At 40.8% G+C, this 16,686-nt stretch overlaps 7 protein-coding genes across 10 annotated transcripts; 5 read left to right on the top strand and 2 right to left on the bottom strand.

The window, feature by feature from the left end:
• Nucleotides 1–935: 935 nt before the first annotated feature.
• LOC145708234 (uncharacterized) lies at nt 936–3,040 on the bottom strand. Of its 2 annotated transcripts, XM_081785890.1 has the most exons (6): nt 2,870–3,040; nt 2,496–2,649; nt 1,930–2,451; nt 1,702–1,886; nt 1,047–1,170; nt 936–1,000 (listed from the first exon to the last, which is right to left on the bottom strand). In XM_081785890.1, the coding sequence occupies exons 3-6, from the start codon at nt 2,009–2,011 to the stop codon at nt 993–995; spliced, it is 399 nt and encodes a 132-aa protein (XP_081642016.1). In that variant the 5' UTR covers nt 2,012–2,451; nt 2,496–2,649; nt 2,870–3,040; the 3' UTR covers nt 936–992. The 2 variants fall into 2 exon arrangements, with proteins under 2 accessions (XP_081642016.1, XP_081642015.1); XM_081785889.1 differs by lacking the exon at nt 936–1,000 and having other exon boundaries at nt 1,088–1,886.
• Nucleotides 3,041–6,860: 3,820 nt separating this feature from the next.
• LOC145708062 (uncharacterized) lies at nt 6,861–8,696 on the bottom strand. The gene is made up of 3 exons (XM_081785678.1): nt 8,410–8,696; nt 7,375–8,364; nt 6,861–7,333 (listed from the first exon to the last, which is right to left on the bottom strand). Exons 1-3 carry the CDS (start codon nt 8,642–8,644, stop codon nt 7,056–7,058), a joined length of 1,503 nt encoding a protein of 500 aa, XP_081641804.1. The 5' UTR covers nt 8,645–8,696; the 3' UTR covers nt 6,861–7,055.
• Nucleotides 8,697–9,408: 712 nt separating this feature from the next.
• On the top strand, nt 9,409–9,855 carry LOC145709993 (uncharacterized). Its single transcript, XM_081787677.1, has 2 exons — nt 9,409–9,519; nt 9,560–9,855. The coding sequence occupies exons 1-2, from the start codon at nt 9,423–9,425 to the stop codon at nt 9,826–9,828; spliced, it is 366 nt and encodes a 121-aa protein (XP_081643803.1). The 5' UTR covers nt 9,409–9,422; the 3' UTR covers nt 9,829–9,855.
• Nucleotides 9,856–10,073: 218 nt separating this feature from the next.
• Nucleotides 10,074–11,391, top strand: LOC145708808 (semaphorin-5A-like). The gene is made up of 5 exons (XM_081786506.1): nt 10,074–10,198; nt 10,244–10,333; nt 10,403–10,547; nt 10,591–10,922; nt 10,965–11,391. The coding sequence occupies exons 1-5, from the start codon at nt 10,074–10,076 to the stop codon at nt 11,389–11,391; spliced, it is 1,119 nt and encodes a 372-aa protein (XP_081642632.1).
• Nucleotides 11,392–12,504: 1,113 nt separating this feature from the next.
• Nucleotides 12,505–13,350, top strand: LOC145708807 (uncharacterized). Its single transcript, XM_081786505.1, has 4 exons — nt 12,505–12,560; nt 12,605–12,924; nt 12,969–13,110; nt 13,156–13,350. Exons 2-4 carry the CDS (start codon nt 12,725–12,727, stop codon nt 13,348–13,350), a joined length of 537 nt encoding a protein of 178 aa, XP_081642631.1. The 5' UTR covers nt 12,505–12,560; nt 12,605–12,724.
• A 365-nt stretch (nt 13,351–13,715) lies between these two features.
• On the top strand, nt 13,716–15,025 carry LOC145706820 (thioredoxin domain-containing protein 5 homolog). Of its 3 annotated transcripts, none has more exons than XM_081784265.1 (6): nt 13,716–14,087; nt 14,133–14,226; nt 14,275–14,335; nt 14,396–14,526; nt 14,651–14,734; nt 14,784–15,025. In XM_081784265.1, the coding sequence occupies exons 1-6, from the start codon at nt 13,801–13,803 to the stop codon at nt 14,940–14,942; spliced, it is 816 nt and encodes a 271-aa protein (XP_081640391.1). In that variant the 5' UTR covers nt 13,716–13,800; the 3' UTR covers nt 14,943–15,025. The 3 variants fall into 3 exon arrangements, with proteins under 3 accessions (XP_081640391.1, XP_081640390.1, XP_081640392.1); XM_081784264.1 differs by having other exon boundaries at nt 13,720–14,087; nt 14,275–14,328; nt 14,389–14,526; XM_081784266.1 differs by lacking the exon at nt 14,784–15,025 and having other exon boundaries at nt 13,720–14,087; nt 14,275–14,328; nt 14,389–14,547; nt 14,588–14,729.
• Nucleotides 15,026–15,138: 113 nt separating this feature from the next.
• Nucleotides 15,139–16,656, top strand: LOC145708806 (uncharacterized). Its single transcript, XM_081786504.1, has 3 exons — nt 15,139–15,589; nt 15,632–15,940; nt 15,988–16,656. Exons 1-3 carry the CDS (start codon nt 15,437–15,439, stop codon nt 16,654–16,656), a joined length of 1,131 nt encoding a protein of 376 aa, XP_081642630.1. The 5' UTR covers nt 15,139–15,436.
• Nucleotides 16,657–16,686: the final 30 nt, after the last annotated feature.

Below are 16,686 nucleotides of genomic sequence, written 5' to 3'. Positions count from 1 at the left end.
TGATCAAAAAGAACGATAAAAGAAGTGATTTTGACATCGAATTTGAGAAGCATTTTAGTCAATCTCTGTCTATCTTTAGTAAAGAATATGTATGAAATGCTGCATTTGAAATATAGAATAGAATAGCTGTCTATTTTTTCTCGATAAATTGTTCGAATAATTCTCATTTACTGTAGTCATTTATTTGTCAAAGCATAAACTCGTTCATGATTCCGAGCTCATTGGGATCTTCCAAATGCGATTTTCCAACATGATTTTCGCCTGTGCCGCGGACGTCTTCGTTGATCGCATGCTTCAAGTATTCTTCGCCGTGTTCAACCTTGATTCTTAAACGTCAAGTAACAAGTGTTTTAATTACAGTTGTAATTATTCTCTCTTAGAACACGTGCCAATATAGTTGTTGTATGAATCCTGCGATCTGCGGTCGAAAAAACGCATTGAAGAAAGGGCAAAAGATGAAGCTCAGAACGAAATTATCTCTCAAGAATATAAATTTCGGAAAATTAAAGATGGACAAACAAGTTTTTTAATAAAAGAGGAGGACCATAACTGTAGCACGGTTTCTTAACTTCTTAAGATATTCGATAATTCTTCTTAATTTGAGCTTTGCCTGCGCAGTTGACCAAAAGAATCATTGAAAAAATAGTAACAAAGCAGCTTTTTAGGTTTTCGAATCTATTTCTTTTTAAATCTAACGATTCTCTCACTTAAAATGCTTCTCGAACAACCTTCCTTATCGTTCTCATTTCTTATTTTTTTGGGTAGCAATTGGGTAACGAGTTGCGCTTTACTTTATATTCCGCGCTTATTCAATTATTCAAAAACATTTTCTTGCTCGGCGGTTTTAGGGGTGTAATTCGGAGATTTCGGAGATCTGTAACTAACAAATACAGTGATTGATTATCGAGGGTCTGTAAATCTTCTTTATTTACAGTGGATGAGAATGTATATGTACAGTTCAGCTTCTTTTTTAAGGTTTTTGACGAGGTTCTTTAGGATTCTAAAAATAACACTTAGCAACGATTTTTCTTCCTAATTCGACTAACCGTTGTTTTCAGCCTTTCGCTGTCTCATAGCGGGACGCGCATGCGGCCCGTAAAGCCGGGATTTTTCCCGATTTACGGCCCCAAATGTTTCTTTGACGGATTTGATGGAAAATGCTCGTTTAATCTGAATATATATTTCTCACGCTGAAATTATATATTCCTCCATTCACATTGGCAACACTTTTTTTAATATTAAATTTGAGGTTTATCGGATATTACACTCGCCTTAGGGACTTTATAACAAAAAAGTGGGTATAACGACGATGATGTATCGGCTTTCTAAAGAATTACTGTATGTTTTCCTCTATTAAACAGCGTTCGCTTACCAAGAAATAGGATTTGGCGTGCCCTGCACAAGATAGGATTACACACAGTAGCCCTATTTACAACCGAAATAAATAAATTGCGCTAGAATAATGTAGTATTGTTTTGACGGCGATCAACCAGTCGTTTCATATTTTTGTTATCGTCCCTACTTCTGAGTGAAGTGGTTATCGTAATGCGCACGATAGCCTAAGTCTACGGAGGTAGGTATGTAAATGGCGTTGCTTTTGTAGCTGTTTAAGTTTGAGTTAATTGAATTAGTGCGTTCGTAATAGTAGTTGAACTTGTTGTTTTGCGCTCTGTTGACTGCTTTTCGCGCGTCTAGAATTACCTTCTCGCGCATTGTTTCGCTGCGTTTAGGTTTGTTTCGGTGACTCCAACGCTCGTAATGCTCGTCTTTGTAACGCGTTTGGCGGCCGGCTGGCGCTCCGTGGCTGCTGTTCATTGGATTCTCAGGTACGGCTGAAGGCATCGAAGGATCTCGACCAGTTTGCGTCGTTTCTTCTTGCGAATAATCTAGAGGACAGAATCAAGCCTAGTTCCTTGAAGCGTTTCCCACCTGAAGAGTTGGAGATTTGGCTTTCCAAGTCGTATCCACTTCTTCGGAAGGCTTGGGAGATGTCGAACTGAAAGCGCTCCATTGGCGATCTAAATGACTCCTTCCTTGGTCTTCGTTGTTTTCGCTGGGGTCGTCTGGTGAACTTCTTTTCTTTGATGATTTGCTTGTCACTACCTGCTATATGGATTTCTACAGAGTTCAAAGTTGTCCTCTCATTAGAGCAAAAATTTGCTTCCAAAAGACATTTTTGATGATGTGGTTTGGAGTGAATCTCCTCTCATGCAGAAATAAGGAGGGCAGATTAGGGCGCTCTTACATAATTGAAAAACGTGATGGATTTGGGAATTTAAAGGTTAGAGATCCGTTAACTTGGCTGCTCTCGGTGTTAGAACTTCTGTCGGTCGATTCGCCCGCATCAGTCGAGCTCGTTTGGTCATTCGGCGTGATCTTGACCTTTTCCAGATAGGCACGGTATCCAGTGGGCCGCGGGTGCCCCTTCATCGGGCCTTCCCCGTTCGTTGCCTGAAAGAATCACGGTTATTTCCAGCTAAAATCCGATTTACTACCATTTGTTCCTCTTTTTTCATATTGAAGTGGAAAAGCAATCCTCCGAGAATGACCAAAAACACCAGTGAGCCAACAACTGCCAATCGAAGACTGTCTTCTTTCGTCCAGCTCCAGTCGTTTTGCGTTGAAGTCCGCTTGTAAGAAGTCGCTTTCCTGAGAGAAAAATGAAATCTTTCAAAACTGAGATTTTGGTTCCTTATGTTGAATTCCCATTTTACTGGCAAAATTGACAATTTGATAACGGAAAATTCAGAAGTTTTTCTTCAGTTTGTAGATAGTTTTTTAGATATTTTAATAAAAAATTGGACTTTTCGGCCGATATTGGTTGTATTTCCGAAGTAAAACCAGTCAAATCCATTTTCCCTCTACTTACACTGCTGTAGATCTAAATTCAGGCTGAGAGTTTCTCTCCGGCTTCCATCCCGCTCTTCTGACAAGAGCCACGTGAATCCTGACTCGTACTCCTGTGCCGCCTCCCCAAGCAGAACCGATCCGGCCGAGGAAGGAAAAGTCGATGTCTAAAAATCTCCCTTTCGCCGTCAGCGGAGCTTTTCTTGTTTTCAAAATTATCCTCCAAAGAAAGCTCTCTGTTTCACTATAATTCTCAAACAAGTGCCTGGAGTTCCAACACCACAGAACGAACTGTAGCTGTTTTGGCCCTTTGAATCGTAGACGTTGAATTTGGAGAGCGCGCAGTTAGGAATCGACCATTCCATAAATTGAATTGCGGGCCGATATCCTGTGCAAAGGTTCTTTTTCTTGAATAAAATTAGAAGCATTCTCTACATCGAAATGGATCTAAAAAATTAAGACTAGACTTGATGATTCGTGGTTATTCAAAGAGATTTTTCTCAGAAAATTAGCATAGTGATACCCTTAATAAATTTTGTCAATAGAATTTTTAAGCCCTATCTGTTAACTTTTCATTTATAACTAAAATATGCCCTTATTCATATTTTTTCAAAATTGAACCATTTTCCTAAAGGTGCAACAAACTTATACAAGCACGAAACAGTTTCTTCTAGGTCTCCCGGATACCCCCTTGTCGTCAATTCCATCGAATCGTAGGGCTGGAGTTGAATCGTTTCTTGGTAGCATGCTGAAATAACAAGTTGATTTACAAGTAGCTGAAATAAGGAGTTCCAAAAAACACTTTTTTCTAAATTTATAAAATTAAGGAAAGCGAAGGAAGGCCTTATTCGAAATGTCAAATCGGTTTGGGAAAGGAAAATGTTCAAATCCATCCGTTATAGTCACTGGATTAGAGAAGCAAAAGCCGATATCGACAAAAGGTCGTGCGGGCGGCTTCCGTAATGATTCCCATTGAATGCTCCTTGATTGAAATACTACAGTAAGTGAATTACGGGTAGGCTTAAGTTGTTATTCTAGTGTGACTGCTCAATGATAATGATGATAAGGGCCTAGAAACTTTTCTCAATTAAAAATTTTGCCCTTCAGAGGAACTTGATAAAGGCTTTCGCTTTCTTTTCATATAAAAATAAGGGAGTCACTTTGTTATGTTTGGGAGAAGAATCTCGATTCATAATGTCTACCCTAAAATCAAGTCACAAGTGACCGATCACATGACCCTGCGAAAAGAATAAAAAATCTCTTCTGATTTTTACCCAAGTGTTTATAAAAATCGCCAACTGTGTAAAGCTTCCCAAAGAAAGAAACGCTAATATTCCGCCGACGCGCGTAAATATTTCTAACATCTGCTATAATTATCCGCTTTCTAAATTGCAACCGTTGGTTGTTCCTTTTCACCGTATCTTATAGAATTATCGCCTCCCTTTTCGAAAAAACGAGCACTATAGAAAGGGTTGTCAAATTAAGGAAAACAAGGAAGAGTTTCATTCAAGAGCGCCTGTCAAAAACGACTCCAAAAAAGGATATCTTTACTCATGAAATGAAAATAAAGCCACGTTTGATTAAATTTAACCCATTTGAGAAATTGACAGCGTTGACTTTCGGACAAATGCGCACTTGGAACTCATCTTATAAAATGCAATTTACGTTCTAAGATGCTAATGTCGACGATTGTCTAAAATGATTGTTGAATTTTCAGTGTTTGAAAAAATTCCATGATTCAAAATAGAAATAACGAGTGCTTATAATTAGACTCCTCATCACCTTCTTTAGGGATTAAACACCTTGATGCCTCTAATCTTCATAAAAACGGGCGTAATAAGATTTCAGAGGTTTCTGAAAATTAGTATTGATTTACATCACGTGCCACGTGTGGTGCTCTTTTGTAAGAAAAAAAAAATAATGTGATAAGAAGAACCAGGTAGGGCACTTTTGATTTAATTTCGAAGGGGCAATTTAGAAAGGAAAAAAAAATCTGACGGTTGAAAATCTTTATGAAATTTTCTTAGACAAAGTTGGTTTCAGGGCTGTGTATAAATACTGTCATTTTCAGTAAGGGAATGACTGTAACAACATTTGGGTATTTTAAGGGCAGTTCTAAACGACAATTTAGGCGAATTTTTCTACCGCTTTACCGACAATTTAGGGACAATATAGTCGATGATTTTTATCCTAACCTAACTATCTGTAGTAGTTATAAGTTGATGAGCAATAAATATTATTTCTTCCAAAAAGTGAAAATATCTTCAGATGAAAAAGATCTCTATTCTAGAGTCAAGGCTTTCTAAGTCAAACTTACACTCTACTTCTATCGCTGTGACGATAACAGGCAACAGTAACCAGTTGAGCTTCTTCATTCACTTCGCGCTTCGCAACTCTCTTCCACTGGTATCACTTTTTGATTCTGATTCTTTTTAATTACTATTTTTTTATTTCCAACACTAAGCAAAAAATACGGAGAACAGACGAGGTCGCCGCCTGGCCTCGATCTCGCACAGCGCGCGCCGAGAGTTGCGAGCGCCCCCTGAGCGTTCATAATGAAATAATCAAACAAAAAGGAGTTCTGATTATACCGATTTAAGCTTATTGAGTAACAAACGATGAACTCGAATTTCCACAACTATACTAATAAATAACCAAGAGTAGTGATTCAAAAATAAATCAGAGAATGTATCAAAACATCCTCATATCCTCAATTACTTTTAATAATTTAAAGAAATAGAAATCATTTTATTCTTCAATTATTTATTTGCTTAAAATCAAATCTAGGAAAGAATTTATTTTCCTATGCGGAATATCATAATCCGAATATCATATGTTCGTTTTAGCTTCTTGAAACTTCGGGTACAAATAGCTATTGAAAAACTTATCCTAGCGTGTTGATATTTAACTTTGTTTGCTTGATTATGATCTAGTCTGCAGGAAAAGTATCTTTCTCTGCATAAATAATCAATTCATACAAAGAAAAATTCTTTTTATATTTGCTTCATTTTCGAATTCTCATAGAAAATAGCCAGTAAAGCCTCAATTTAACCAAATTCTACAGCTGTTTAGCCAGCATCTTGTCTAACAGATGCTCCCTATTAATAATAGGCTTTTATCTCTGATCACGCACAGCTTTTTATGCAAAAGATTTGATCTTGATTATTGATAGCTTATTATTGGAATAAAGTTATATTTTAAATTGTTGATGATTTTATAAGAGAAGTTTTTAATTAACAATTTTTCGTTTGATTTTCTAATGAATAAACCGTCTGGGCGAGAAATTACGGGACTTGTACGCGGATATAAGTGACTTGCGTGCTTGATTAGCAGCTGTCAAAAGTAGCTGGACACGTCTTGAGGGGTTCCTAAACGGCAGTTATCATCATAGCGGCGATTTGTAATTTTGATCCGGTGAATTAAGAATGCCAAGTCACCACCATCCACCAATTCTGGCAGGCGTTAAGCCAGCAAAAATACCAGATCTGATCTCTTTTCACGTAGATGCTCCTTAGACAACACAGTTATTGGGTAACCTATTTTTTTACAAAAAAGAGTAAGAAGATTTTTTCCAGGATAAAAGATACCCAAAGTATTTTATTCTTCAAAATTGTCTTTTAAAAGTTTCCATCTTTTTTGGAGAAAACATCTGTTTTTCGACTTCCAAAAATAAATCTTCTTAAAAAAGCCGCCGCTGATAGTATAACAAAAAAACTTAATCTTTGGGATTACTTAAACTCATGTTTATCACGTTTTTTGGTCTTTTGGCGAAGGGCTTTCGTAAAAGGCGCCGCAGCGGCTTATGGTGATTTGCGGAGTCAGCTATTTACAAACGTGTTTGTCTTAACGTGTTCCAATCCCCAAATTTTCGGCGAGCGTTTGGCTTTTGGTGAACCACAATCATAATTGACAATTCGGAAATTTCCCCAAGTCGAAGTGGTTGCTTTCCATTTTTTATTGCAGTAGTCAAACAAATTGTGCATTTCGTCGAATAAAGAAGAAAAAAGCTCGATTCTATTTAATGATTTGTTTAAACAAGTTCAACGATGTCTCCGCGAGCAACGGCCGGAAAGATATCGTCGTTTTTAACGTCTTCAGTAGTTGGGGGTGGATTATCGCATTCTTTGAAAATCTCCAGAATCGCTTGGAAGACTTGAAAGGGATTTTTTAAACTGATCTTTCATCGATTTGTTTTTCAGTTTTTGAGTTTATCCCTTGCCTAAAACTTGAACTTCTTCGTGATTAATGACACCTGGATTTCCGGGATTTCCGATGGGTCCTCGTGGTCCCGGGCAACCCTGTGCACCCTGAGCTCCTATTTCGCCGTCGGATCCCTGCCTACCAGGCGGCCCCTTGATCCCAGGTGATCCATGCAATCCGCATTTTCCGGGGACACCTCTTTGACCGTCTTCTCCGGAGTGTCCTTGTTCGCCTTGTAGACCAGCTTGTCCAGGGGATCCTTCGTCGCCAACTGCTCCTGCATCGCCTAAAAAGACTTGAAAACTGCTGTCTAATTTTATCCCAAACCTGGAAGACCAACTGGTCCGGGTCGACCAACAGGTCCAACTTCGCCTTCTCCACCAGAGGGTCCTTCTTTCCCACGAGCTCCATCAAGACCATCATGACCAGGTTCACCATCTTTGCCTGCTTCGCCATCAAGACCCACTGGGCCAGGCGCACCTGGGGAGCCTCGAGGACCTTCTGCACCAGCTTCGCCGTTCTCTCCATCTGTGCCATCTTGACCGTCGAAGCCATCGATTCCTCTTTGCCCTGGAATACCTGGAGCTCCGGGCGCTCCATGCTGAAGGGAAATACCTTCTGGGCAAAATCCTGGCTCACCATCTTCGCCAGCGTCTCCGACGGGTCCCTGAGGTCCTTGTTTTCCAGAAGGACCAGTTTTTCCATCTTCGCCTGGCTCGCCTGCTTTTCCGTCTTTGCCTGGATTTCCGCGGAAGCCCCTTTCTCCCGGCGTACCAGGGGGTCCTTCTGGTCCTTCTTCACCTCTGGGTCCAACTTTGTCAGTCCCAGAATTTCCCGCTTGTCCTGGCGGTCCTCGTTCGCCAACCTTTCCTCTGGGCCCTTGTTCTCCAGTAGCGCCACGAGCACCATGCTTACCAGGATTTCCTCTGTCGCCTTGTTTACCAGGAAATCCCATTGGCCCAGGAAGACCATCTCTCCCGTCTTTGCCGGGCTGTCCTTGACGCCCTGGCCGACCGTCTTTTCCATCTTTACCAGGTGGACCATCGAGACCAGGCAATCCCTCTTGCGCAATTTCGTGAAATTGAATTGGAAAACCAGTGTCAATTTTCATATCCGTCACAATTACCGGAGCGCAAAGTTGCTCTCGAAGTTGCATCGCCACTTCGTGTCCAGTGAGTTCATAAAAAGTGCCGATGTTTTCGAAAAACTCTCTATTCGGACAATGACGATCGAGGTTCTTCGGAAGCGTTCGCTCTCCATCGCACATTTTCGAGAATGTGACGCCGAGGAGGTCAAAGTCGACTTCGCGTTCATGATCTTAATTTACCGATGAAAATGAATTTTGAGAACAAGGAAGATTACCTTCGAGAATTTCAAAGTTAGGAGCGTCGACTCCGTTTCCATCTGTAAAGAGAACAATTGTTTTTCGAGCACTTTGTCTGTAGTTTTTCGTGTGATTTGGAAGATCATTGAATAGTTGGTTGAACTGCACCGGTTCGCCGAAGAGGTCCAGCTCGTCTACGGCCGCTTTGAAAGCTCGCTCTGAGGAGTCGTTGAAAGAAAGGTGTGATTTCGTGTGGTCTCCGAAGCTGATCATTGAAAGTCTAAGCCCATGATCTTCTCCGTCGATTGATTCGTGTAAACTTGTCGCGAAGCTAAAAATACGATAAAAACGAAAGAAGATACCACATTCTTACTCTTTGAGAACATTTTTAATCTGTCTAAGTTTGGCTTCTTGCAAGCAGCAGCCGGTTTCTACCGCGACTAGTACATCAACATCGCATCTCGGGCTAACGACGCCTCTTTTGTACTCTGGATAACCGTCAATCTCAGCAAAGAACTGACTGCCAGACTTTGCCGAAGTCCAAGTCTTATGGACAGCCAATTTTCTCGATGCCCCGACTATCTCCAGTAAAGGAAATAGAAGTAAGAACATGATCAATCTCTCTTCTACTCTCTTTGCGAAAGAAAATTTTCCGCGATAGAAATTAGTTTTATAAGAAAGCCATAAAAATTCCCAAATTTAAGGGTTTTATGGCATCCTCGCGAAATTAGAGTTTTATTGCTTATTAGCAACATGTTATATGGTCAAGTTGAGTGTCGAATTTGTCGTATTTACGACGAAGAATTTATTCTTCATCTAAGTTCATTGGGAAGGATTTCCATGGTGCAAGGGGAAGGCGATTTCGAATTTCGAACAAAATTGAGAAAATTCTCTAGATGAACTGGCATTTTGTTGTCTTGGTCGGAAAAGATCAATCAGTTGCGCTTTTCTCTCCAGCGATTTGTGTTTTACTTTTTTCTGAGCCGTTCAATTTTAGTATTAATGATTGATTAATAGCAGGTCAATATTTTCAGAAATTAATTTTGCGATAATGATTATCCGCGATTCTACTGGAGCTGTTAAACAAGAGGTTGTCGGTGAACTCTTTCTCTTTGTCCAGGACTATCCTTATTATACTTATACCCGAGGTAACCCTTTATTGAAAGGCAAACTAAGTTATTTTTAAAGCTACGTGTGAGCACTGCAAGCGCGAATTCACGATCATGGGCAACGTCGACCCAGACACTGTCAAGAACTGGATGATCTGTGGCAAGTGCAACTTCCACATCACTCTGATTTTCGTCCTTCGCCAAAACAAGGAGGAGCTCTTTGAGACGATTGCAAAAAGTCTTGTGGAGCTCAATTTCTGGGACGACATGGAAGTTGACCAGGAAGAAGAAGAAGAAGAAGCTGGAGAAGAAAAGGAGGAGGAAAGTGCTGAAGATGCTGAAAATTGAAGCTGTGAAACTTTTTATTTTCGATTATTTTCATAATAAAGTCTCTCTTTTTCATAACAACAAAACATTGTCTTGTTTTTTAAAGAGTTATACATTGCGTAGCCCTTAAAGTTCTTGAAGATTTTTATCAAAAAAAGTCTTTCTGTCCTTATTTGGATATGTTTTCAAAAAGATGCAAATTTTCGCGGAAGCGCACCTGTTCCTAAGGACGCTTTATTGTAGCTCGTCATTAAAATAAATGCAAAATGTATTTTTTTATTTTTTCTCTTCTTTTTCTGACGAAATGCCTGGGCTTTCGGGTTCCTGAATCTGTCGATTATATTGAATATTATCCAAGAGATGACTATTTTTCAAATGATGATAGTAATTCGTAAGTAAATTCCAGGAAAATGAGAGTAATTGATTGATATACTAGTGACGAATTGGACGTGGTTGCCGCTGTTTTTGTAGTTCCTGATGAGCCGACGATATTACCTCCGCGGCCAAATTGTGGCTGGTGGGGCAAGTAAGTCCGATCTTATTTCAGACAAATAGAACAAAATTTAAAAGAATCCGAAGATGAAAATATCTTTAGTTGCCCCGGCTACTGGTCTGAATGGTCTCCGTTGAGCCCTTGCTCAACAACCTGTGGCCCTGGATTTCGCCAAAAACAACGAGAATGCATCGGAGAAGACTATTACCGCGAATATGAATGTTTTGGCGAAAGCATCTACGAGCAAGTAAAAAGGGTTTCTCATCTTTAAACCTACTTTGAAAATTAAGAGTTGCAATTTTGGGAGCTGTCCTGAATGGACAACCTGGTCAACCTGGTCAGCCTGTGATGCAAGCTGCGGCCAGGGAAACCGATCTCGACGGCGCGATTGTCAGTATGGCCATTCTTGCCCTGGTTTACCATATGAATTCTCTCGCTGCACAGCAATCGATCCTGGATACACTTATTGGACCGCTTGGTCGGAATGCTCGGCATCTTGTGGCTACGGTTCAAGAAGTCGAGAACGGAGACGAATCTGCGGCGGACACGTTGACATCGAGACTGATAGCTGCATAAATCCTATAAATTACTCGTCATGGTCCCACTGGTCCGCCTGCCCAAGGTAAATTATCGTTTGAAGTAAGATTTTAAAGAATTATTTCAGCTGCTATAATCAAAATGATGAGCCAGTTCTATCATCCCGCCAACGCTCTGAAATCTGTACTCACCGCGTAGACAAGCAACAAAGACCTTGCATAGCACCTTATTGCATCGCGTATTGGTCGCAATGGACCGATTGGGGATCTTGTTCTACCTCTTGTGGCATCGGATTCCGCGAACGATTCCGCCAGTGCGAGGGATCTCCAGATGAGTGCTTGAATCTTTTTGGAAGCAACAGTGAACGCGAATCTTGTAACGTCGGCAATAACGGCATCTTCACTGACTGGTCGGAATGGACTCCTTGTAGTAGCAGCTGCGGTAATGCCAAGAAGTACAGGCGAAGAACTAACTGCGACGAAGAAGACGTTGAGGAAGAAGAGTGCAACAACTTTGTGACCCTTGCTTTTATTAGTGAGATTGGAGTATGGTAAGCAAATTATGATCTTTTTATTGCGAATATCTAATCTTTTAGGTCCTCCTGGAGTGAATGCATTGACGGTTTCAAATCAAGAACTCGACACGAAGAATGTTCAACGAATTCCGAAACACAAAGCGTTCCATGCGATGGATCGGAGCGGCGCAGACCTTGGACCGGAGTCCGACCGGTCACCGAACCCAACTTGTCCGTCCGTGCCCAAGAGGAAGCTTCAGAAGAAAGAGGTAGATTGCAATTCAAAATTAACGATATTCAACCATTTTATTTAGTGATTTTGATAATGGGCGAAAAATTGAGCGAAGCATTCTCAATTTCATTTGACGGAGCAACCAAAGCAGCATCAGTAATCAGTGCACCATCAGACGACTATGTTCAATTTGCTCCTCATGCTTAGGTGTAATGATAGAAAAATCAACCCCACGATCACCTCTTCTAAACATCTTTTTTGATGCAGAATAAGAATCTCTGGGTCGTGACGATCATTTTGATACCAAATTCATCAAAAACTTGGTTTTCGGCATAGAAGTACCATTTGAAGTCCAAAAAAGAGCACTAGAAATTTTCTAGCGCCCGGAAAGGGATGAATACTCCAGCTTATCAGTACGTTCCTAATTCAAGATTGTAGAGCAGGCTCCATTCTACCAGAATCTGTCATCAGAAGTTGTGAACAGGGGCTCTAGTGAGAACCAGCGCCCGAAGAAGGTCAAAAAATTGGGCAAAATCAAAGCCAAATTTGGCTCCCGTGAACTCAGACTAACGATTTCGCCTCAATTTTGCATCGTTTTTCGAGCTTCTTCGGGCGATGGTTCTCACAAGAGCCTCTGTTCACAACATCTGAGAATAGATTCTGATAGAATTGAATATGCTCTACAATCTGGAACTAGGCATGTACTGATAGGCTGGAGTATTCATCCCTTTCCGGGCGGTAGAAGATTTCTAGTGCTCATTTTTGGACTTCAAATGGTACCTTTATGCCGAAAACCAAGTCGGATTTTCATGGATTTGGTATCGAAATGATCGCCGCGACCTAACGATTCTTATTCTGCATCAAAAAAGAAGTTTAGAAAAGGCGATCACGGGGTCGATTTTTCTACCATTACACCTACTCATGCTCTTGTCAACGGAGTAGTTTTTATTTTTGGTGGATGGCCGGACGTATCGAAGGTTATTTTATTCAATCTTCTATGAAACTAATTTTTAATGTTCAGATCGCCAAATTAGAAAATTGTGAATGGAAAGAAGAACCCACAAGGTTGATCAATGAAATTTACCCTTGGTCTGCAGCACTTTCGACGGCCGGTGGCGAAGAAGCATTGATTTGTTTTGACATGAAGTCGAATAAAAAATGTGAACTTTTCGATGGAACATCAACAGTCTCGGCGCATGAAGCCAATTTTCAACATGACGGTGGAAAGCTAGGGCTGTACAAAGGACAACCAACGACAGTTGGAAGTTACTCCTGGGAAGGGCAGAATAAAGTTGAGACACTCAGTTCTTCTGGCTGGTCGTTTTTAGGCGATTTTCCAAGGTAATTAAACATTTTTGTTCTTTTTTGAATTTTTTTTTTCTCAGTGAAATCGCCCATCACTTTTTGATCGGCCTTCCAAGTGGAAGCCTTTTGCTTGCTGGGGGACTAGATAAAGATGATGTTCCACAAACTGCAATCTGGCTTCTTAAAAATGACCTGTGGACTCAGATTGGCAATCTTGAAAACGTGAGTTTCAAAAATTAGCTGATTATAAGGCTAATTAAAATTTAGGCGAATGATTCAGGATCTGTAATAATGATTAACAATTCAATCTTCATCGTTTCTGGCTACGAAAGTCCACATTCTATTGAACGACTCGATTTTCATGGAGACGAGTTGATACAAGCAACAGTAATCAGCCACGCCGTTATAAATGAAATTCCCGTTCTTTTGGAAGCACCTGCTGATTATTGTGTCAGAAAATAAATCGTAATCAGCGATTATTGTAATCGCTCTATTTAAAACTAAAAAATGTGTCTTGTTATTCTTGCGTTGAGATTCAAGTAAGGTATGAATCATACCGTATGATTAATGACAAACGAGTGTGAGTTCAGTCTTTTGAAATTCCTGAGAAAGTACTGAGCGTGAGTTGATCTCTTGTCACGGTGGTCTGATCTGATAGTTGACAGATGCAGTAATAGAGTAACGAGCTCCACATATTTCATACTGTTCTTGGCATTCGACAACGAGCAGTGTCTGTGTTTCCGCGTCACACGCGCTCGTGTTCGCGGGTGGTTGAAATTATTTAAAGTTCATTCATTTCTCTTTTTGAAAGTCGAAAATTCGCCGAGAGAAAGAGCATTTACTTACTTAGAACTCGATGACGAGAAATTTTCTTTTGAAAATCCTCCCATAAACATCATTTTTCGCTTTAGCATGGTAGTACGCGGGCCGTACATAAACCCATCTTACCTCGCACGCTTCGAGAAGGCTAATGCCAAGGCGTCCTTGTCCCTCAATCAATTTCCCAGCGCGGAGAGCTTCCAGAAGCCCGTCTCGGCCGTTGAAAACATCGAAAATGCAGAGCATTTCAGAGAGAGAATCACAAGCGGCGGTTTGACAGTTTGCTTCTTTACGGATTCGATGTTCAATCCGTGCAGATATTACGAGAGCATCTTCAAATCCGTCGCGCTTGAATTTCGCGGTCACGCGCGCTTCATCAGGTTTTTACTTTTCAAAGATTCAATCTCGAAATAATATTCTAAAAGAGTCGACACAGACGATTACGCGCTGAGAAAAGTTGCGTTGAACGAAGAAGTCCGAACTTATCCAACTGTTTCTTTTTACCAAAGCGGACTAGAAGTAAGAAAAAAGTATAAAAGAACTTTCCAGGTAAATTTTACTTTTTAGCTTGTTTCAATCATCGGAACAAACGAGACAAGACTCCGACATTTCGTTCAACAGGACATTGCTCAAAGCAAGCGGTAAAATCCCTGATTTTCCATTTTATAGAGCAAATAACAGTACAAACCCACGGTCAACGGAGGCGAAATCGCCACGAAAAAGATCCGAAGAATAAAAACCGAAGACGAGTTTACCGAAATGGTCCAAATGGGTCGACTTTCCGTGGCAGTTTTTTTCTCAAAACAGTGTCTGTTCTGTTACAGGTCCAAAAAGATTAACGTACTAAATCAACTTGAGTAAGTAATCAAGGTTGATTTAGGGCGTCATTAGCGCTTTATGAACCGTATCTTTGAATTGATCTTTTGGATCTGCTTTGATCAGTCAGCGGATTCTCCCCGAGCTCGAGCAACTCAACACGCGCTACTATGACAAGCTTGACATGGTGTTAATCGACTGTGACGAGAGGGTAGGAAAGGGTTGAACTTTAGAACGTGCTCGTAACTCAACTCAATAAGGGACTCGGAAGGATCTTGTGGGATGAGGACGTGCGCGGCACTCCGACGTTCAGGATCTTCCAAGACGGCCGCTGCATCAACGCCTTCTCGGGGCTGCACGAAGAGGCTGTTAGTCAAGAAATCGACAAGTGCATCTATGGCAGGTCCAGAAGAATATGAAGATGTGCTTTCAAACACCTTTGTTGTACAAAGAGTAACTACATTTTCCCTGGTGGAAGGAAATAAATAAGATTATCTCACGATTTGTGCATGCACCGTGTCTAGCGAATGTTTGCTGAGAATACACTTCTTGAGGGTTCCCAAATAGGGATAGTTTCGTGCTCGGCTGGTTTTGCGATTGCGATCATAAATCAACGCTGCCCTAAATTCTGACAGTGTTTCACCTGAGAAAACAACTTACTTGTCGGTGTTTTTTTTTGGAAGGGCGACATCGTCGATTGCATAAAGAGCAGCGCTATTCATTTTTAGTCACCACTTCCGTTTTACTGAAAAAATTTTCAGAACAAGAAAAACATACGTACGTTCGTTTTTATCTTTTTTGCGCGCACGAGTCATTGTGAGCAAAATTACTATTCGTGGGAAAAGTCAAACAACACATTCGTCACTTTTTGATATATTTCCATCAGGCAAACAGTAGCTGATACAAGAGAATAATGGAAGACAACAATGATAATAACCTGCTGGAAGATATCAATGATAATCTCTTCAATGGGATGGAAATCGCTGAAGATATTCATCTACCACCACAAAGAACTCCCTCCTTGAGCAGTTTGAGAGCAAAAGATTTGCTCAGGCACAAGTTACAGGTAATTATCCTAGAACATGGATGGTAACTAATTTTGCCCCAGATGACCCACGAGCGCAATCCTGATAAAGTTTTTAATGCTGTTTACCCGTCGATAAAGATGATGTGCATGGACAACTTCAACAATGAACTGCAGAGAGCCAAGCTGAACCAAGTGTTTGAGGGAGACTCGCGAAAACAAAAGTTCCAAATTCTACGTGCAATTCTTACGTCGCCCAGATTCACGGAGCTCATTATACGGGAATCAACAAGTCTTATTCCAATACCAGATCATCCTCCTTTGGCCTGGCCTGAACCAACAACCAGTTGGAAGGACCATCCTCAGCTTAGGGGTTACATGGAAGAACACAAGGTTAGTTGCATTCGTTCTTCTTCCCTATTCTTTACTTACGCCTTTAGAATGATACAGCTCACTTAGATGAGCATTCACTCGTGGATTTCGTCAGATTCATGCGGAACTTCATTGCCCACTCCCTCCAATGTGACGAAAACTACAGGAAGAATACTCTCGGTACAAGTCGAATTAGCAGAAAACATTTCTCGTTATTTTTCGACAAGGCATTCCCGCAGATGATCTCTCTCCTAACTTGGATGTACGTCGGCGCGTGCGATGTTGACGATGAAATTATCGAAATTCTTGGATCGGAAGAAGAAAACTTGGACCTTCTATACAAGCCCGACTTGATCGAATTTCTCTTGACCCTGACAGAGTACTTTTACGACCGATTGAACATCACCAGGGATCAACTTTCGACGATATTGCTGCAAATCATCAAGTTCGACGATATCGACAGCTTCAAAGAAGTCTTGATAAGAACAAAGAACTACAAGATACCAAAGAATAAAAAGGATGCACAAACTCAAACCAAGTTCCAAAAGCATAACAAGGGTACAAACATACCAGAGAGAGAGCCTCCGAGATTTCTACTTCCCGAAGTCCCCACTTTTTCGAATTTCCCTGAAAATCAGCTGGATCGGGAACCGGTCCCTCAGTCTGACTCCGCCAAAGGTTCCATTTCCCCTGACATACACGACCAACTATCTAATCTCTTTCTTCCAGAGTCTTGAATAAACTGATATCATTGATCTGATTTTGCT

This window comes from Oikopleura dioica, chromosome XSR (assembly GCF_907165135.1).
Source record: "Oikopleura dioica chromosome XSR, OKI2018_I68_1.0, whole genome shotgun sequence".
Taxonomy (NCBI): Eukaryota; Metazoa; Chordata; class Appendicularia; order Copelata; family Oikopleuridae; genus Oikopleura; species Oikopleura dioica.
Note: the sequence above shows the minus strand (reverse complement) of the source record. Positions and strands in the feature narration are given on the sequence as shown.